A 23,063-nucleotide genomic window follows, 5' to 3' on the forward strand; every position below is an offset into this window, starting at 1 on the left:
AAAGTAGATGGCTTGTTTTGGAGCATTAATTTTTCATAATAATAATTCTCACTGATTTTTGTAGTAATTGTCTTTGATTGATTAATAATAAAAACAACATTTTGTTAAACTAGTCAGCTTGGAATGAGTAAAATAAATGGTGTACGAATTGAAAACATGAAAAGGATTTATAAGTTCTGTCACTGTTCATTTATTAATATACTGCATAAATTGACTGACTAGAATTATTAATATGTTCACAAATATCAATAAAGATAAATACATTGTATTCCAGTATTCTACAAATCAAAGGAAAATGACTATTCGGTTGCAGCAATACAAATAATTGGCGAATTTTTCAACAAAATTTAAACATACTCTATTCAATTATAAACATTATGCAACTAAACAACAATAGAAAAAATAAAAATCAGGGCAAATGGACCCTGTGCGAACAGATATATATATATACTAGGGCGGATTCTATAAAATCAAACGAGACAAAACTTTTTAATCAAACAACAAAACAAACTAATTATAAACAAGACAATACGATGCTATTTGTTTGGAACAATATTGAAGACCCCACTCAAACGTGCGCATAAAAAAAAATTACAAGTATTTTCAAATAATAAAGTAGTCCCCGTTTTGTACCTCATAACCTTCGACTGGTATCCGTATAATTCAGTTTATTTACCACATTTCTCATTTGTTATGGCTTTATATGAATTTACTACGTCTAAATTTATACTTAAAATAAACCATTTAAAGGACCAAAAATACCTTTTTACTGCATTTTGAGTAGTGACGGTTTAATTTAAAATTAAGTGTTCTGCAAAGAATGTGGTAATCACCTCCCATCGGCCATGTTGTTTCTCATGTCGCCGGCTGAGTCACTTCCTGCTTTCAGTTTTTAACTCCAAACAACTTTATTTAACATACATTCAATCATAAACAATGGCTGGACGACTTCCAGCGGTTGTAGTAGACTGTGGAACCGGGTATGCAACAAATAACTTCAATCCCCCTTAAAAACCCACCCTACTACCTGCGAAAATAAAAATGGGCGGATTTGCTGAAAGGTGTATGCATTTAATGCATTTGCACCGTCTCCAGTAAACAATATCTACATCTTTTGTATTGGTTGTTAAAATGAACACTAAATACTTCCTTCTTATTCAGTTTGTTCACGTGATCTATTAACAAAAATTGTGTATTGCCGGTTTATGAATATGTAAATAGAACAGGAAGCTACGTTTTATGACAAAATAGCAATAAACCTGATGACAAAGTTGTCACTTCCTTGAGGACATCAAGGACCATCTCCTTCAGCCATCTTTATACTTATTGCAATATTCTGGGCGTGTATTCAATAAGATGTCGTTCGGAAAGTCCTTTGGTCCCACAGGGACTCCAGCAGTTATTATTGACTGTGGAACTGGGTTTGTACAATTTGTAAATACAAGAAAAAGTTATTAAAAATGTTCAAGTTGATACAGGAAATGAAAGTAATGAAGGCTTTTTATGTTATTTGCATTCATTTTAAATGCAATCAGCTATAGTATAGGCAGATAGCAATATTTTAACTTCAGTATCTTCTCTAAAATTGTAATAATTGAAAAGAAATGTCTAAGATATCAAGACACTTGGCACTAAGTTCAGTGTAATAGCAGGTGATATTCATGTATGTACACACTAGGAAAGAAATTTAACCTAGGCTCTTACATAAGAAAATCGAGGGTTCTAGGTTGAAGAAACCAAATGTCATATCAAATGTAGAAAAGATTCAATGTGATTAAAATTTTATTGTGGATATAGCCGTGTACATGTATATGACAAATATCAATGTTTCCTGTATTAACACAACAGTTTTCAGACTTTTGAAAATAAAGGACTGTCAAACCAGGTCGACAAATATAAACCATGCATTCAATGGCCTGTAAATGAAAGTGATAAATGGGAGCAAAAATCAAAACAAGTTTAAATATAAATATCTTTTTTGGGGCCACCACCATTTTGATTAAATATTGGAAAGTTCTGCTAATTTTTTTTTCTCTTAATATTCACGATTAATAAGTCTAAAAAAAAGCTAAACAAAATTTGAAAACTCAGTGTCATAGAGAATTAGTTTTCAAGCATTAATACAAAATATGCAAAACCTTACATACAGTAAAAAGTCTAGCATAAAAATTACCCCCTTTTCTTTTCTTGGCAGTTGTATACCTTGGAAATTAACTTTTCAACTAACAACATACATATTTCTATAAAGTCAGAGAATGCAGTTTTTTTATTATTGCTAACAAGGGGAAAAAATGAACAAAGTAATAATCTTAAATAATTTATTTTAGCGTCTATGGAACCTCTGGTTTTTATACGACAGCAAAAAAAATTTGTGGTCGTATATTGGTATGACGTTGGCGTCATTGTCCGAAGACACATTGGTTTTCGCACTCTAACTTTAGTTTAAGTGAATGGATCTCTATGAAATTTTACCATAAGGTTTAATACCACAAAAGGAAGGTGGGGATTGATTTTGGGGGTTATGGTACCAACAGTTAAGGAATTGGGGGCCAAAAATAAGCATTTTTGTAACTTCCAGACATAACTTGTGTGTTAGTGTATGGATCTCTCTGACATTGTACCATAAGGTTCCATATCACAAAGGGAATGCTGGGATTGATTTTGGGGTTAATTGCCTCCAAATTTTTAGGAATTAGGGGCCAAAAAGGGGCAAAAAACAAGCATTTTTCTAGTTTCATGACAATAACTTGTGTGTAAGTGTATGGATCTCTCTGACATTGTACCACAAGGTTCCATATCACAAAGGGAATGCTGGGATTGATTTTGGGGGTAATTGCCTCCAAATTTGAGGAATTAGGGGCCAAAAAGGGGCAAAAAACAAGCATTTTTCTAGTTTCATGACAATAACTTATGTGTAAGTGTATGGATCTTTATGAAATTGTACTACAAGGTTCCATATCACAAAGGTAAAGCTGGAATTTAGTTTGGAAGTAATTGCCCAAAACGTTTAGGAATTAGGGGCCAAAAAGGGGCAAAAAACAAGCATTTTTCTAGTTTCATGACAATAACTTGTGTGTAAGTGTATGGATCTCTCTGACATTGTACCACAAGGTTCCATATCACAAAGGGAAAGCTGGGTTTGAGTTTGGGGGTAATTGCCTGAAACGTTTGGGAATTTGGGGCCAAAAAAGGGCCAAAAAACAAGCATTTTTCTAGTTTCCAGACAATAACTTGTGTTCAAGTGTATGGATCTCTCTGAAATTGTACTGCAAGGTACCATACCACAAAGGGAAGGCTGGGATTGAGTTTGGGGATGATGAATCATAAGGGGGTTCAAAAAATTTGGGGGGGATTTTTTTTCTTTAAATTTTCCATTTTAAATTGGTTATTTCTGATTTATATATAAAAGCAAATAATAACGATATGGTTTGAATAGGTAAATTAAAAAAAATTAAGTTCTTAGACCACATTCATTCTGTGTCAGAAACCTATGCTGTGTCAAATATTTAATTACAATCCAAATTCAGTGCTGTATCAAGCTTGAATGTTGTGTCCATACTTGCCCCAACTGTTCAGGGTTCGACCTCTGCGGTCGTATCAAGCTGCGCCCCAGCAGAGCATTTTATTTAAAATCTTTTGTGTGAAATGTTCTTGGTATTTTTATGGATACAACATGGTTTCCATTATCATCAAGTAGAAATTGAACATGCTTGTAAATTATTCAAGAACTCTTCACACACACACAAGTGTAATAATAAGCCACAATCATAAAAAAACAATTGGAAAATTTGTGTCTGTTATTAAAGGGATATAGGATAAGAATGTGTAAATTGCAAACAAATACAACCTTTAGTGAAAGACTGTTCTATTTATTCATGACATTAATGTTTGATGGACCTTTACATGCTTTGGGTAAATCAAAACACACTTAGCAGTTTGCCCTTTCCCAACCTAAAAAAGTACCCTGCCCTCCACTGGCACCATTCATTCATTCATTCAGTAATGTAATTGGTATTCATGTTGTACTTGTGTAGTTATAAGGCAAAAAAGTATATATATATATATATATGTCCGTTTACAGTTACCCAATTGACCCTGCTTTTGAGCGCCAACCCTAAGACATGTTATTTCTTATGTGAAGTGAAAAATTAATTGAACTCGTGTCAGAAACTTATTTAGAGTTGCCAATAAAAGAGATCAATTTCCTGATACATCCTGACTTTCACAAACGTGAATATGACAACTTTTTTAAGGAATTTCACGACTCGTGTGATGAAATAAACACTTTGCAGCCATTTTTTTCAATCAATACCATAAGGAAATAATCCAATTATTAAAGATTTGGGTGAACTCGACCCATGGAAAACTCAGACCACGGCAAGACAGACCCAATGGCCCATAATCATGTCGCAAAAAATAAGATGAAAAAATAAAATGGATATATGGACCTACCTACCCTATTTTTTTTATTGATGTAACCTTAAACAGGCATATACTTTTTTTTTTTGCCTAACCAGTCATTGCCAGTGTTTGATTAAAATTTTATTAAAACATACCCTTTTTGCATATTATCATTTTACACATTAAATGTCCTTTTCATGATAGGCACCCCGCCCTTTTAAAATCCTAGCTGGTACACTGAATTTCAAAAGCAAACATTTCGGAACTTAAACAAACATGATGAAGTATGAATTTTCTCTTTTTGCTTATGGTACTCTCTAATCTGCACCCCTGCCTGGCTATTTTAATTTTGAGGTATAAGACTGTAGACAATACATGAAAGAATTTGGTTATAATTAATATGGTTAATTGTCGAATTTTGTGAAATTGCTGATATATATATATATAATGAAACGCGTTATTTTTTGTGTGCATTTGTACAGGTACACAAAGATGGGGTATGCCGGTAACACAGAACCACAGTTCATTGTGCCGTCAGCCATTGCTGTAAAAGAATCTGCATCAGTGGGAGATAAAGCTATACAACGTCTTGGTAAAGGGGTGGAGGACCTCGATTTCTTTATTGGAGATGAAGCTTTGAATGCAACATCATACAGTGTAAAGGTAAGATTAATTTAGAAAAAAATATTTGTGGTTACAATGAAAATGGTAGATAACAGGCTTAAAGGTTTGTTTGCAAGGTGTATGTTATGACTACACAATACTCATCAGTGTAGGGGGTAAAGGTGTATGTGAGAGACAATATCAAATACTTATTTAACTAATTGAGGCAAAGCAAAGGCCACAAAAAATATGTGTGTTTTGGGTTTATACACTTTATTGTTTAAAGACTACGGTTGATAGGTCATGATTGTTTTCTAGGTCACAAGGCATAATACATTGTGTCTTTACTGTCATAACACATTCCTTCATAAAAGAAGCCTTATCTGAGTTATTTCCCCTAATGTGGCAGAGTTGCAAAAAATGAATCATACAAAAAATATTTTGTATTAACAAGAACAGTGTTGAAAATAAGATAAAACACAAAATTCTCTACATTTAGATGAAAGTCTTACAAATGAATTACATTCTTCTTACAAAATTTGCATATTTCATTAATATCTAGACTGATTTTATTCAACTATTTTTGCAATTCAAGATGACAGAAGACACCTGTTCTACCTTTTTGTCATTTTACAGACCGTGCAAGACAACCATGGGTAGTCAAGGTCGTTAAACACCCTCTTGTAGTAGTAGATCTACCTTAAAATTTAGGTTTTAATGTTAATTGAAATGATTTTTAAATAATCTGCTTTTATTAACTGTAGGCAGATTCCATAATTATGTTTGACATTAATCAACACCAATGAACTTCTGTTTTGGAATACAAGTTATACTTATATAGTAAAGACTTTTTGACAAAAAATAGATCTATTCACATCATATTTTTTAAATAAAGGACACGTTAAAAAAATGTTCCTATCATAAGAAAAAGGACAGACATTTTGACAGAAAATTCTTATGTTAGCATAACTTAGCAACACGAACAATCCTGATATATTCAGTTTTTTCAAGGTTTGGATGTATATCTTGCTTAAATATAAAAGGCAAATTGAAAAAAATATTTTTTAACATCTATACTAATAAAAAAGAAATTGCAAAAGCTTTAAAATAAGATTATCTTGGAATTGCTAACATAAGATTTGACAGACATGAACGTTGTTGCTAACATAAGATTTGAGACTTTATTGTTGCTAACATAAGATTTGAGACTTTATTGTTGCTAACATAAGATTTGACAGACGTTATTGTTGCTTACATAAGATTTGACAGACTAAATAGTGTTGCTAACATAAGATTTTGACAGACTTGATGCTTACATAAGATTGCGCTAACATAAGATAAATTTGACAGACGATATATATTTGAGATATTTAACTAACATTGGAGATCTTATCCTACTTGAAAGTCATTTTTAGAACTCCTGAAAAATACAGCAGCCTGACATTTAACAAGATTTCAAACCAGGACCGATAACTCTAATTTGTAGCACATCCAAATGTTGCTAGCATAAGATGGCAAGTTTGACAGAACTTATGTTAGCAACAGATTTGATAAAACTATTGATTAAATAAAGTTAATTGGAAGATCCAACATGTGTTTGTTTAATGTTCATTATGAAATACAATTTTAACAGGCTTATGTAAGTACCTACAATGATGTGGCAAGATTTTATGAACATGTTGCTATCATAACATTTATTGACAAACAAGCATCTATTAAGCAAGTTATTTGAAATTCAAAAAAAAATATATCACAGATGTTTTTAATTAAAGAAAAGCAATAGATTCTGAAACTGAGATGAGTGAATAATTAGACTACACTTATTAAAACCATTATACCAGTGTCAACATAAAGCATTGTAACACATAAACCTTGCGTCAAAAAATGGGAAGTAATTTCTGTCAAACATTTCACATTTTCCAACTTGTTTTGATCATTTCTACTATTAATGGAAACAATCATATCAAATAATTGGTTTTCTTGCTTCATTTAACATTATTATTCATTAAAACATTCACAGATTATCATTCAAATAACAGTTAGTATTATTTTTATTAATTTGTTCCTTTTGACAGACATTTCCTTTTGTTTTACGGAATCTGCGAAATATTTTTATGCCTTCGTTTTGTTAACAAATCATTAAAGTGGAGGAAAAAAATTAAATTTCTCTTTTAAACCAACCTACATGTATGTTTAATATGTTACTGACTTTTTATCTTGCACCTACATGTAGATTACAAAATCTTATATTAAAACAATATTAAATACCTTTCAGTGGCCAGTTAGACATGGTATAATTGAAGACTGGGATTTAATGGAACGATATATGGAACAAGTGATATTTAAATACCTCAGAGCTGAACCAGAGGATCATTATTTTTTACTGGTAAATATAGATTATCGCTATTTTCAAAAATTTTGCTTTTTTCTTTTTTTGTGAAATTTTCCTTATCAAGTCTTGAGTTATACGGATTTTCTCATTAGAAAGAAAATCATTGACGTTGCTTATGTAATTAGGAAAACAGTGTGATACAATATTTCTCCACGTAAGACAGTTAAATTTTCAAATTTAAACAAGTAGCTTATAAAGGGGTTTAAATTTTTAGTATTAAACTGTTGAATGTGGAGAAATATCATTGTGAACACACTGTGGTGGAATCTGACTTTTAAGGGTTTTTAGATGCAATTTGTCTTCCTTTTCCAATGTTCTTCAAATAGATGTGTTCTGTTTAGTGAGGTCATCCAACAAGGTCACCTTTTTGTGATATCACTAGAGCAAATCCGGAAGGAAGCAAAACAATTGACATCATAATTGAATTTGGACCAATGAAGAACTAAGTTTGTTCAAATGTAACTCACATTTATTATTAAAAAATAAGTGAGGAAAGTATAAATGGGCTAAGATTTAGAGAAACTCAGTTTATAATCTTAGTTTATGGAAAGAAGAAACAAGGAAAAAGTAAGATGTGTTCTTTATTTAAAAGGCATAATTTTGAACAGGAGAAATGAATGAGACAATGTTAAAAGAGAAGCTGTAAATTACAAAATAAACATCACACAAAAAGGTAAACATGCAAAATAACTTTTCACTGCTACACTACAGCTCGGGTGGATTTTGCTTTGTCCACCGGCCCACCATGGGAGTGGGCACCGGGTGGGCAAAATTAGTACCTTGTCCACTCTGCCCACCTGTAGGAGTGGGCATTCAATTTCTTTTGTTTCATCTAAAGACTTGCAAGTACAATCACTTGAAAAAAGCAGATAAGCATTTGTAATCAATATTTTTACAAAAAAGAGATTATAGCTAGAGTGGGCACGGGTGGACTGCCCACGGTGGGCCGGTGGAAAAAGCAAAATCCACACGGGCTGTTGTGTAGCTAAAGCTATATTAAAAGGTTGAAGATGGTTTTTTATACAACATACAAACAGTTGTTTAGGCAATTAGTGCTATCCATGCCCCCCTTTTTGTCATATGGCTGCACATATGTAAGGAATATCATGTTAATTATATACAAATTTGTATTGAATTGTTTTATATATTTGATTTGAATATTATTTGTTTATTCAGACAGAACCGCCACTTAACACACCAGAAAATAGAGAATACACAGCTGAAATAATGTTTGAATCTTTCAATGTACCTGGATTGTATATTGCTGTACAGGTATGTTATAAATGAGCAAGGGAGATAATTTATAAGAAAGAAAAGCAAGGGAGACAATTCTTCATCCTCAAATATTGTTAATGAATGTGTTTATTTTTATTTTCGCAATGAACATTGTGCTAAGTATTAAAGTTATTCAAAGATATTATCTTGAAGATTTCAGTGTGCAAAAATCATGAATATAAAGGAGATGTAGATAAACATCAATAAGACAGCAACTCAACAACACAGCCAAGACTTCCAAAGAAAATAATGAAGACAAAAAGTCAAGGTTGAGAGTGAAAATGACAACCAAATTGTTTTGCTTAGCCTGCTATCATGTGAAATCATGAATCAATGTTTATCTTGCCTTTTATTTGACAGGCTGTGTTAGCGTTGGCTGCTTCGTGGACATCACGACAAGTAGGGGAAAGAACTCTAACAGGAACAGTGATAGATTCTGGGGATGGTGTTACCCATGTTATTCCAGTAGTAAGTTGGCAGTGGAACTTTTATTTTAAAGAACAAATACGAAAAGTGTTACATGCACAATCAGTTTAGCACAGTTAATTATCTCTAAAATAAATTATGCATATGAAATCAGTCAGACAGACAACTAACTGAAATTAAACATGTTAAAGTAGTCGTTAATTAAATTTTTATTCAGCAATACACAAAAGTACAATAGAAATAAATGCAGCAGTCTAAGGGTTAATGCAATTAAGGGATGAATCATCAATTAATGGCAAATTTCATCACTTTCTACATGTTCTAATGAAGTAACAAACTTTTTTTGTTGAAAAATCAGAATGTTTTGATGTACGCTCTTGAGTAACAAGTATACGTACCGGAAGTGAAAGAAAATACTTCTTATAAAGTTGTCTGTTTGAAATAACATACAGCCAATCTTTAAAACAATGCTTTCACCTCTTTATTAAAGAAATAAATCGTTTATGTCATAGAATTTCTTCACTAGCTTATAAATGAAATATTGCTGATTCATTGATCTAGTAAAAATTGAAAATTGCCAATGACGAAAGCAACTGAAAGCGACTATTGTGAACACCGGGGTGACTAGATATCGCTTTTGACGGTCGGACAAAGCGAAGTCACATGTGGAAAAGTCCCAGTCGCCTGATAGCGCGAGCCCTGGTCCTGTAATTGTTTGGTGCTGCTGTTGTCATATGTCTGTAAACACAACAGTTTCTGCATGATATCATTTGTTAAGTAAAAAAAATATAAAAATAAGTTAATAATTTTCTTCCAAATATTTTATAATATATTATTTAGAAGTCAATGTCATTGTCATTTCAGGCTGAAGGATATGTGATAGGTAGTTGTATTAAACACATTCCCATTGCTGGGAGAGATATAACATATTTTATTCAGCAGTTATTACGAGAAAGAGAAGTTGGCATTCCACCAGAACAATCATTAGAAACAGCAAAAGCAATAAAAGTAAGTTTGAGGAAGTGCAACAAGTAAATGGGCTTTTGTTAAAGTTTGAGGAAGTGCAGCAAGTAAATGGGCTTTTGTTAAAGTTTGAGGAAGTGCAGCAAGTAAATGGGCTTTTGTTAAAGTTTGAGGAAGTGCAGCAAGTAAATGGGCTTTTGTTAAAGTTTGAGGAAGTGCAGCAAGTAAATGGGCTTTTGTTAAAGTTTGAGGAAGTGCAGTAAGCATGGTAAGGAAATGGGCTTTTGTTAAAGTTTGAGGAAGTGCAGCAAGTAAATGGGCTTTTGTTAAAGTTTTAGGAAGTGCAGCAAGTAAAGCGGCTTTTGTTAAAGTTTGCAGAAGTGCAGCAAGTAAATGGGCTTTTGTTAAAAAAAAAAATTGGGGCGGGGATGTTAAATTTTTATAACTTGAGAATATTGAGTCCTGGAACTTTGTCACAATTCACTACCAAGGGTACCTATTGGAATTTTAGGATTGACAATTTAGGTGAGGGGGGTAAGTAGGAAAACCGTCATCAATGTTTTTTTTTTTATTTTGACATTAAGAATTTATCAGTTGAAAAAGAAAAAAAAAGCAAGAGAAATACTGTGTCTGTTTTTACCATGTTTTTACCATGTCCTTAATCATGTTGATGATTTTTAACCCATCTATTTTTTTTTTAGTCCCCTACTGAAGAAGTCTAAGGGGATTTTAGGTTTGCACTCTGTCTGTCTGTCTGTCCATCCGTCAATCTGGCAAATGAGTTTTCCACACTTTTTTTCTTCGTGCTTGAAGATATTGATTTGATATTTGGTTGTATTGTTTTATCATGCCAAGTTACAGATCAAGTTTGAATTTTGTTCCGGTCTCAAGATTTTTTGCAGAGTTATGGTCCTTGAACTTAGAAAATTTGCTCAGATAATCAGTTTTCCACACTTTTTTTTTGTCATGCTTGAAGATATTGATTTGATGATTGATATATAGTTTTATCATGAGAAGTTACAGATCAACATCGAATTTTGGTCCTGTCTAATGATTTTGTGCAGAGTTATGGTCCTTGGAAAATTCACTCAAATAATAAATTTTCCACTTTTTTTCGTCATGCTTGAAGTACATGTGTAATTGTCCTGATATTTGTTATATAGTTTACACCATGACAAGTTATAGATCAAGTTAGAATTTTGTTCAGTACAATGAATTTTTAAGCGGTAGGGGACTATGTATTGCCTGGCAATACTCACAGAATGCTTGTTTAATTTATTATTATAAAATGTTTGCACAGCATTTGATATTTCTTTCTATTTGTAAGATTGTTTATAATAACAGAGGTAGAAATACCAAGGCAACATTAAAAATTCATTAGTCAAAGAAAACCTGACAATGCCATGACAAAAAAAAACAAAAAAATTTGTGAATAGAAGAACAATTCCACAGAACACAAATAAACATCTCCTGCCATGCAAACATCCTATCACCAGATTCTAAATTATCCAGTAGTAAGTGCTAAAAATCAGGTACTAGACCAAACAGGTAAAAAGGTCACATTGATTTAATCAGATCTTTGACAAAGATATAATGTCACTAGTAAAATAATAATGTCATTTATCAGCAAAGATAAATTATTATATTTTTTTTAGGAAAGATTTTCATATGTGTGTCCAGACATAGCTAAAGAATTTGCCAAATATGATGCAGATCCATCAAAATGGATGAAGAAATTTGAAGGCATGAATAGTATAACCAGACAAAAGTTTGCTGTAGATGTAGGCTATGAAAGATTCCTTGGTCCAGAAATTTTCTTCCATCCAGAGGTATTCTACTATTTGCATTTGTGTAAATTGTGATCATTGATACAGCTGTTAAATAGTATAATATAAAAATAAGGTGATGTGGTATGATTACCAATAAGACAACTATCCTCCAGAGTTCAGATGAAGTGGATGTAAGCAATTATAGGCAACCATATGGCCTTCAACAATGGGAAAACCCCATACCCTAAAGTCAGGTATAAAAGGCCCCAACATGAAAAATATGAAACAATTCAATTGAGAAAATTAACAGCCTTATTTATAATAAAACATTTTTTTAAAACAAATATAACAGACATGAACCAACAAAAAACTAGTGAACTACAGGCTCCTGACTTGGGACAGGCACTTAATAAATGTGGCAGGTTTAAACATGTTTTTTTAGCACTCAACCTCTCCTAACCTGGGACAGTACAACATAAGAACAAACTAGTTAATTTTACCCTAAAAATCTAAGAACAGTTCAACTGTTTGTCATCTCACTGTTTGCTCAGATGTTTGGCATATTAAATAAGAAATCTGTGTCAGTTTGCATTATGTTAAGACTTTTATATGAAAAAATATACATCTCGGTAGAACTTTTAAACTTGTTTTGTTTTTAGGGCCTTTAAAACTGAAAATGGTACACAAATGTAATCCAGTTTTTCATTTTTGTCGAGCCTTCGACTTGAGTCGAAAAAGCGAGACATAGCGATCCTACATTGCGTCGTCGTTGTCGTTGGCGGCGTCCACAAATATTCACTCTGTGGTTAAAGTTTTTGAAATTTTAATAACTTTCTTAAACTATCCTGGATTTCTACCAAACTTGGACAGAAGCTTGTTTATGATCATAAGATACATGTAGTATCCAGAAGTAAATTTTGTAAAAATAAAATTCCATTTTTTCCGTATTTTACTTATAAATGGACTTAGATTTTCTGCCAGGAAACAACACATTCACTCTGTGGTTAAAGTTTTTAAAATTTTAATAACTTTCTTATACTATTTTGGATTTGTACCAAACTTGGACAGAAGCTTGTTTATGATCAAAAGCTAGTATCTAGAAGGAAATTTTGTAAAAAAAAATAAATCCATTTTTTCCGTATTTTACTTTTAAATGGACTTAGATTTTCTGCCAGGAAACAACATATTCACTCTGTGGTTAAAGTTTTTAAAATTTTAATAACTTTCTTATACTATTTTGGATTTGTACCAAACTTGGATAGAAGCTTGTTTATGATCAAATGCTAGTATCTAGAAGGAAATTTTGTTTTCTTCCAGTTAACATTAAATTCAGTCTGCAGTTAAAGTTTTTAAACAGTTATTTTAAATCATAAACTATCCTGGAATTTTACCAAACTTGGACAGAAGCTTCTTACAATCAAAAGATAGTATCAAGAGGAATATTTTTATTGAGTCTGCGATTAACAGAAAAAGTAGGCGAGACACTGGGTTCCGCGGAACCCTTACGAATTTTGTTATTTCAAAATGTATTTCCCTTTCTTTAAGGAGTATTATCTTCCCTTATATGCATAACAATTAAGTTAAAAAGTCTAACAGGAAATTGTCTATTAAGTGTATATATTAATGGATAGTATAATCACAAAAGTTAAGCCAAAAAATAAGACAATACCATCAGTTTGAAGAAAGACAATGTCGTGGCCATAAGTAAAATATAGAAATAATGTCAACAAATGCCTCAGAGAAGTAAGAAACAAACTTCCCATTGATCTAGATGCACCAAATAAAAACAACTGATAGAAATCAGTGTGCATGAATGCTGAAACTATAACATCTATCATTTAAAAAATAAAGAAAAATATGTTATGTTTCTTCTCCATCTTTGTTGTAAATATTTGAAAACTAAAAATTAAAGAATAAACCTACTTTGGTACAATTATGTATATTTCTTTTATAGTTTTCAAATCCAGACTTTATAACACCTATCTCAGAAGTTGTAGATACAGTTATACAGAATTGTCCTATAGATGTCCGCAGAGGTCTTTATAAGGTAAGGCAATGAGTTGATAGTTTTTGTCAAGCCTGCGACTTTTGTCGCAGAAAGCTCAACATAGGGATAGTGATCGGGCGGCGGCGGCGTTAGCTAACTTCTTAAAAGCTTTATATTTTAGAAGGTGGAAGATCTGGATGCTTCATACTTTGTATATGGATGCCTCATGTTACGAAGTTTCCGTCAGTCACATGTCCAATGTCCTTGACCTCATTTTCATGGTTCAGTGACTACTTGAAAAAAAGTTAAGATTTTTTGTAATGTTATATTCTTTCTTATTATAAGTAATAGGATAACTATATTTGGTATGTGCGTACCTTGCAAGGTCTTCATGCCCGTCAGAAAGTTTTTACTTGACCTCGACCTCATTTCATGGATCAGTGAACAAGGTTAAGTTTTGGTGGTCAAGTCCATATCTCAGATACTATAAGCAATAGGTCTAGTATATTTGGTGTATGGAATGATTGTAAGGTGTACATGTCTAGCTGGCAGGTGTCATCTGACCTTGACCTCATTTTCATGGTTCAGTGGTCAAAGTTAAGTTTTTGAGTTTTGGTATTTTTTTTTCTAATACTATATGCAATAGTTCATCTATATTTGGTGTATGGAAATATTTTATGATCTATATGTCAATCACACAGGTTTTATTTGACCTTAACCTCATTTTCAAGGTTCATTGCTCAGTGTTAAGTTTTTGTGTTTTGGTCTGTTTTTCTTAAACTATAAGCAATAGGTCAACTAAATTTGTTGTATGGAAGAATTGTTAGCTGTAGATGCCTGCCTAGCATGGTTCATCTGAACTTGACCTCATTTTCATGGTTCATTGGTCAATGTTTGTCTGGCAGGTATCATCTGACCTTGACCTCATTTTCTTGGATCATGTGAAGTTTATGCGATAGTTGTAGTAAAGCTTTATATTTAGGACTATCAATATAATATCAATGGTTATTAAAGAAGGCGAGACATTTCAGTGTGTGCACTCTTGTTTACTATGGTCTACATGTTTCGCCTGCAAGCTGGCGTCATCAGGACAATTTACATACAGAAATTATTTACTGAAGTACCCAAACTGTTACCTTGAATTTGACGTCACAATGTGTGTTGTCAAGATGAGAGGAACAATGAAAAGTGAAAGTAGCAATAAAGAGTTATAAGATAAATATAGAAAAACAAAGTTTGTTTACAATGTAACTTGAGTTCATATTTTACTTTTATATGATACATGACATTGTTCTAAAGGCTTGGTATCTAAATGGACGAACTTCCCATTGTTCCTACCACTTCACAAGGCTTCTCTTCCAACCTGGCCATTGTTGAATGTTACCACTTCCTGGCACGTCAGTAACAATGGGAATGATCGCCACTTATGGAAAATATAATTGTCAGAAATCGATAAACAGATTAACTACATTAGACGATAAAAAAATTATATATATGTAGGACTCTAAAGTGTGATCGTACTCTAAAGTGCGATGGTGTCAGATGCTAAAGTGCAATGGTTGTTTGTTTTTAAGTGCGATCAGATAACACGATAAAGTGCGATGGTATGACACGCTAAAGTCCGATGGTGTAACGGGAATGTAGTTCAGACAATGGTTTTCTTTTGTTGCTGAGTTCCTATTACTTTTTCGTTTATTGTTTTATTTATATATCAAGCCGTAGTCTTTCTCTTTTGAATTATTTTACACTGGTCATTGTATAACCCTATATCATGTATATAGCTTATGCATTATGGGCCAAGGCTTTACGCTGAAGGCCGTATGATTATTAGTTGCATACACGAACGACATTTGGGGTTGGATGGATAGTTCATACTACATCTTCTTACTTTTTATTTAAAGTAAGATAGTTGTCCAAAAAGTGTAATGATTACATTACAGTAGTTAGTATATCTGGAATTTAGTGGTAGTCATTTGTTGGTATATTTCATATTTGCTGTTCGTCTATTGTTTTGTATTTAAATCAGGTTGTTATTTTTCTCGTTTGAATTGTTTTACACTGATTGTTTTGAGGCCCTTTGGTCTTAATAGAACACTATGCGGTGTAAACCAATGCTCCCCGTTAAAGGTCATACTATAACCTAAAGTTGCATACATTAATGACATTAGGTCTTGGCTAGAGAGTTGTCTTATTGGCAATCATATGATGCTACTACACATCTGTCGTTAGGTTGCTGTCTAGTTGACGTACATTCATTATTTAAAAGAAATAACAAACCATATTGATGTTTTTTTTCTAGAAATATTCAATTAGAAAGTAAAAAAGAAGACTTTTTTGGCACCCCACATAGTTTTGATTAAATTTCTTTTAACAATTTTACAAATTAAGTTAACCTCTTCCAGCAACAACCAAAGATGTCCCTGATTGTGATCATTTGTTTCTCTCTTCTTCTGGACAAACATTCTCGTCATAATGTTGTTTAACGTTGTAACATCGATACTTTTGTGGAAAAACGCACTTTAGCGTGTTCAAATGAATAGCACATACCATCGCACTTTAGCGTATCAAACCATCACACTTTAGCGTGGGCCATCGCACTTTAGCATGACCATCACGTTTTAGCTTCCCCATCGCACTTTAGGGTCCAACATATATACCAAATAATTAATAAGGGAACAATTTCTGACAATTATATTGTCCTATTGTGATGGGATGAAAAAAGGGCAAACATGTCAGATGGCACAGATCTAGAACAAACACAATCAAAAGTTTAATAAACATTTGAAATTTTCAACTCCTGTGGATTCATTTGTTTACATGAGTACCAATTTTTCATGGATTGAGGAAAAGTTGTATTTTAGTGGATGTTTGATTTTGAGGATTTGCCAAAGTCTGTATACAAGCCTATAGAAAATTTGTACTTCGTTGAACATTTAAATTCGTGGTTTACCTTTACACACAAAAACCAAGAAAATTGGTATCAAATGTAATAATTAATTCACAGTACACCTATCTTTTCATTCAATATGTTTTTAGCTAATGTGTAATATTATTTCTACCTAGAATGTAGTTCTATCTGGAGGATCAACAATGTTTAAAGATTTCGGTAGAAAAATGCAGCGTGATGTGAAGAGAGTCGTAGACGCAAGATTAAAAATTAGTGAAGAATTAAGTCAAGGTAGAATTAAGGTATGTTCAGTATGAATAAACACAGTGATACAAAATACAAATGCCTTTATAAACTTTAGAACCTATAGGTCTATTGGTTGACCTTGAAAAGAATAGGGTAGGTCATTAAGGTATTTTAGAATTTGTTTTATCTGAAAAGAGGCAATAAATATATTTATATATATGGGAAGAAATTTAAATGTAAATTTGTCTTTTTGTGCATTTCTGTTTCCATGAAGACCAACTTTTGTATCAACTATGATGTACAGTGTGTAAGACATATAATTCGTATTTGAATTTTAACCTTAGTTTGGATGTTTTTTACTGAAAGTTATATCAACCAAGAACACCTATGATTTTTTAAGGTCAGAAATGATAGGAAATGTATTAATTTTATCATGAAAACAAGAAATGTAAACAGATGTGTTCCAAATCAAAAAAAAAAATTGCAACATATTTGGAAAAGATCTTTAAAATGTGTTTGTATTAACAAAGATAGGTAGACAATAAAAAGAGCTTAATTTTACTATTTCCATAAGACCATCAGAGATGGGGTGTATAATGGTATACCTTTGTATCTAAAAGCTAGAGAATACTTAATCAAATGTTATGAAAATGGTGTGAAGTATTTGAATCGGTGGTAAAAAGCTCCCTTTTGATTTTGAAAATATTGAGTTTGTCGTTCTACAGTTGTTAGAACTTTTAGAATAAAGGCAATTTTCCACATATCACTCCTTCATTTAAGTAAACTTTTTCTGACGGATCATTTTACTGCCTTCTGATTTAATAATCATTACTGTGTTTCAATTTCGTTCTTTTAAACATTTTCAGTATCCATTGGTGTGCATATCTTGTGCTCATGTTGCTACTGTTTTCTTTTAACTACTCTTTCTATACATACTATATGACAGACTATATAAAATAACAAATAAAATTATAATTTTATGTTTAGCCAAAACCAATAGATGTACAAGTGATCACACATCATATGCAGAGATATGCTGTATGGTTTGGTGGTAGTATGCTGGCATCTACAGTAAGTCAATTATCTCTTATATAATATAGTGAAAGAAGGAGGTATGATAGGAGCCATTAATTGGCCCCTGAAATGAAAAAATAAAGAAAAATTATACCAGCCTTTGAAAATTAATCAAATTTTATTGATAAATGAACAGTAAATTAAGATAATCTGGATATTTAAGTGCAGAAAGGTCACTTGTGATGTCAATATGATGGAATAAACCTGTAGGAATTAACTTATTTGGCCTAAAATGGCCATTTAACACATAGTTTTTAGACAAATTATATATGAGTCATTGCCTTAACCAAAAGATTTGTTTACACACATTAAAATTGTGAAATACATTGTCTAGAAAAAGATCTTTTTCGGTAAAGCCTTAGCACATATCTTAATTTTGATTACAAGATCTGAAAATGAGCTATTTTGGCAGTTTATACAGATTTGCACTAAATTGAAGATGTTTGAATCCCTATTACAGATATTGATATATGACAGAATAATGTCTTATGAACATCTTATGGATGGCGGATTTATAATACTTTTTGAAATTAATAAAACCAAAGAAGTGGCCTTAAACTTTCTCATTTCAACATAGTCTTCTGACAATGATTTCCAATTAAGCATGAAAATTAACAAAATAACTTGGGATATTCTTCAATGAGATGTCAACCAAATGACCAAAAAAAACCAGACATCTCTTAGAGGACTCAACAAACAGTAGAAAAAGGTTTCTATACAATATAAGTTCCAAATCACTCGGAGTCTAGAAAAAAAGTTACGAAATTAAGTGTATTAAAAACAAATCAAAGATCTGTCATCAACACCAATGGCCCCAGAATATTCTTTCTGGATATCAAAGGTTCTGTGTTCTGAACCATATTGCAAAAATTATAACATTTTAATAATAATTTCTATGTTCTTTTTCAGCCTGAATTTTACAAAGTATGTCACACAAAGGCAGATTATGATGAGTATGGACCAAGCATTTGTAGACATAATCCAGTGTTTGGTACAATGCAATAACGTACAAACTGATACTAGGACTATTTTTAAAATTGGACTGTAATTGGATGAAACTTTTGCTGGATTCTTTATTCAAATTGAGTTTACAAAAAACCATTGCTAGACATTTGGAAATTCTGCTTCATAAAACACCATGTCAACCAGTAGGACTTATTTGGAAGTGAAAATCATCTTATTTTTAAGTGGAAATCAGTTACCGTTGAGTGAATGTGATATGATTAAACATTGTTGAAATGTTATGCCAACATATTCAGATTGGGGGAATATATTAATATATGCATATATATTTAAAGCTCAACTGGGAATTAGAAAGTTATCTATGGATGTTAGAATTTTTGACCATTTAAAAATGATTTATCTGGAATTACTGTATAAGTTTATCAGACTTTGAAGGATCAAGAGTATTTTTTCCATTCGAAGTTTAAAAATGTAATGATTGTTTTTCTTTTTTCTTTTATTATATTCAGTAATAAGTGGAAACTTTATACACTAACATTGTCAAAACAAAGAATCAAGGATTGAGAAAAGTTCAAATTAATTTAATATTGTCTAAGCAAGGGAACAAATTTAATTGGTGCAGATTATAACAATGTGCTTTCTTTTTTTTACAACCAGTAATTGTGTAGTGTATTGTGGATTCATTTATTGTCAAAGGGTACCAGTGATATCGTGGCGTGAAGAAAAAAATAATTTTTTTAATTTTCCATTTTACAGATGTCTAAATTTTTTTCGTCAAGAAACTGACATGAATATTCATGAATCTACGATATTGCCTGGTTATTGATGATATTACAGCAAAGAGGTTTCTAATCGAAGGTGGAGCCTTAATATTTTGGTGCCTCTTTTTTTCCATGTATGTTTGAACTTGTGTGACAGGAATGAATGATTTTGGTCATGTCTGTTTTTATGCAAGAGGTCAAAGGTTAATATATATATTTACATTCTGATCAGTTTTTCCGTGAAATTTTTTATGATTAATGTAACTGGAGTAATGAAAGATCATGTTTCAAAATGTTTTTGAACAAATATGAAGAAGATGCCATTGATATTTTTCATAGAAAGTGATTATATAAGAATCATGTCTTCTTATACTGTTGATGTTTTTACACATACATGTAAAAGAACATTTTTGATATTTTTTATTGAATTGGATAGAGGAACCAGTGTAAAACCAGTCAATCAAAGCCTCTTTCATGCATCAGCGATTTAATGAAATTAATGTTCATGTACAAATGATGTACTTTACATACAAATTGAAATTAAATCCTGGAGCCAAATTGAATATCTATTGTATAACATTGTGATCATAATTCTGTGTACTGTATTTATTTCTGTATAAACTGTGATTTATAAGAAATTATCCTTTAAGTTGATTAGCATATAACACTGAACTCTCTTATTAACATTGTCAAGTAACTAAATAAAAATTCTGGTTAAAAAATAGCTATTCCAAATAAGACTAAACTGTATAATGAATGTATAGAAAATGCTTTCAGCCATGGTGCTATTTATAAAAAGATAGAATATATGTGCAGTGTTGAATGCTTCGTGCATAGATGGGTTTTATTACTGGACTTGCTTTGTATGATTCTGATAATACTTAAATACATGTACCATACAACACAAAATGTAACTGTTACTGGAGAAAATAGGTCCTTTTGTCTACAAGGATAAAGTCAAAATATTATTTGTTTCCCCAAGCCCAATTTTCCTACTTGTATGTGGATAGGACTTTTTTCTCTCCTCAAAAATATGTTACAAATTTCATGATAAAGAAATGAGTTAAATGCAATATTTCAAAAAATTGTCTGTGAGTTAGGCCTTTCATTATACAATGTAAAAGTGTTAAGAATTCAATTAACACCTTATCTGGTATTTTCCAGCATGAATAAAGTTGGTTTTCTCAAGTACGAAATATAATGGGATGACCAATATTGACATGATATGGATACTTTAGCCTACAAGTATACACACAGACTACACCACTGCCTTTTACTGCCAAAATTAAATAAATCTAGATGTCAAAAATAAATCTTGGCAAATTTTGGAGTAGCAGCAATTTTTTGTGAGATTGGTTTGGAGAAATAAATATTTTTATTTTAGATACAAATTTTGAAGACAATTTCCATACTCGAACATGTTTAGATTTTTGGAAGTGCTAAATTGTTAGAAAATAAAGGAAAATGGTTACCTGCTTCTTTGTATGATAAATTGGCATTTACAGTAACATAAGTTTTATTTTTCACATTTTTTACAATTTTTACGGATCATTTATTGCCTGAAAAGAAATTATAATCACTCATATTGATCAGAGCAAAAAATAACTTGAAAAAAATGTTTTATCAAGTGCTTTGTGTAAAGAAGTAAGCATGCAATTAGGATACTATTCAGTCTACGTTTTACAAGTGATGCATTTAGAACCACGAAAAAAGCATTTTATCTTGGAAATACATACTCATGTACACATTCAAAGTAAAGTGTATATTTTTTATGGGTTGTCAAACTCAAATACATATTATGTAACAGAAAAATGTTTGCTTGTTATTTAAGAGGAGTCAGGATTATGCAATTTTATATATAAAAAAATAATTGTAAAAATGAAATTATGATGTAATTATATTAAACTTTTTAATTAAAACCATAAAATATTTATAAATTGTATTGTTATTTTTGATTCAACATGGCTAGTGGATTTTAACAGCAAAAATAACTCCTGTGTTGTTTCAGGTAAAAGAAGAAATTTATCGAATTGTCCTGTGCCTAAAATATATACCCATTCAGATAAATTATTGTTACTGGAAAGTTTGATTTATATTCAATTGAAGGGAGATAATATCATTTTTTTTAATTTAAAGTAGATAATTTCAGCAATTTAGTACTCAAGCCTTTATCCTGTTCCCATTGATATAATGATAGAGTTTGTAAAGCCTGAATGTGAGACATCGGTGGCATAAACTATTTGTATGAAGCTTTATATTTCAGAAGGTAGAAGACCTAGAAGCTTCCGACCTTATATACAGATGCCTTATATTACAAATTTCCATTTGTCATGTGTCCATTGTCTTTGCCCTCATTTTCATGGTTCAGAGACTGCTTAAAAAAAATGTCTTTTTTTATCTTGTGAATTTCTCACTTGTTATGAGTAATAGGATAACTATATCTGGCATATGGGTTCCTTGAAATATAAAAGTATGAAGATATGCCAATGAGACAACTCTCCACCAGAGACAGTGACCAAATGACATTGAAGTTTACAACTATAAGTCTTCAACAATGAGCAAAATCGATACCACATAGTCGGCTACAAATGTCTATATGTCTGTCAGACAGGGTTCACTTGACCTAGACCTAATTTCACGGATCAATGATCAAGGTTAAGGTTAAGTGATAAGATTCTTTCTCAGATACTACACTATAAGCAATAGGTCAACTATATGAGATGTATGGAATGATTGTTATGTGTACATGTCAGTCTGGCAGGTTTCATCTCACTGATCTCATTTTCATGGTTCATTGGTCAATGTTAAGGTTTTGAGGTTTGGCCTGTTTTCAAATACTAGAAGCAGTAGGTCAACTATATTTGGTGTATGGAATGATTGTAAGGTGTACACATCTGTCTGGCTTGGTTTATCTGATCTCGACCTCATTGGCATGGATCATTGATAATGTTATTTATGTGATACTTGTAGTAAATATTTATCATTAAGACTACAAGTATCAACATAAGATCAATCATGGTCAGTAAAGCAGGTGAGACATTCTCAGTGTTCTCCTTACAAATTTCATATAGCATCCTGGTAAACAGCAAATTGTGAAAAAAACATCTTGTTTCTAGAAATTAAAGCATCACACCCATTACACTATCCATAAGGAAATCATTTTAGACAGCATCATATTCTAGTAATATAACATCCCATTACCATGATGACAAAAGGCCCTGGGAAGAACACTGCATTTTAGCATGTGCACTCTAGTTCAACAATACCTCATCTTCAATATGTTTAGTTGAGAGATGTCACATGGTCAATTTTGAAA

General features: G+C 31.7%; 1 protein-coding gene across 2 annotated transcripts; it reads left to right on the forward strand.

Annotated features, from left to right (window-relative positions):
• Positions 1-828: 828 nt before the first annotated feature.
• On the forward strand, positions 829-21,684 carry LOC127719209 (actin-related protein 3). 2 transcript variants are annotated; one of them, XM_052225227.1, is made up of 11 exons: positions 829-980; positions 4,884-5,064; positions 7,280-7,390; positions 8,573-8,668; positions 9,032-9,139; positions 9,962-10,105; positions 11,716-11,889; positions 13,784-13,876; positions 16,880-17,005; positions 17,937-18,020; positions 18,933-21,684. In XM_052225227.1, exons 1-11 carry the CDS (start codon positions 937-939, stop codon positions 19,026-19,028), a joined length of 1,257 nt encoding a protein of 418 aa, XP_052081187.1. In that variant the 5' UTR covers positions 829-936; the 3' UTR covers positions 19,029-21,684. The 2 variants fall into 2 exon arrangements, with proteins under 2 accessions (XP_052081187.1, XP_052081186.1); XM_052225226.1 differs by lacking the exon at positions 829-980 and adding an exon at positions 1,233-1,421.
• The last annotated feature ends 1,379 nt before the right edge of the window (positions 21,685-23,063 follow it).

Source organism: Mytilus californianus, unplaced genomic scaffold (assembly GCF_021869535.1).
Source record: "Mytilus californianus isolate M0D057914Y unplaced genomic scaffold, xbMytCali1.0.p SCAF_103, whole genome shotgun sequence".
In the NCBI taxonomy this organism is placed as follows: domain Eukaryota; kingdom Metazoa; phylum Mollusca; class Bivalvia; order Mytilida; family Mytilidae; genus Mytilus; species Mytilus californianus.

Bases quoted from the DNA above. Each gene is read 5' to 3' on its own strand.
- LOC127719209 (XM_052225226.1), top strand. From the start codon at position 1,357: ATGTCGTTCGGAAAGTCCTTTGGTCCCACAGGGACTCCAGCAGTTATT. The intron at 5,065-7,279 runs GTAAGATTAATT...AATACCTTTCAG, and splicing joins CAACATCATACAGTGTAAAG to TGGCCAGTTAGACATGGTAT. The intron at 17,006-17,936 runs GTATGTTCAGTA...TTTTATGTTTAG, and splicing joins TAAGTCAAGGTAGAATTAAG to CCAAAACCAATAGATGTACA.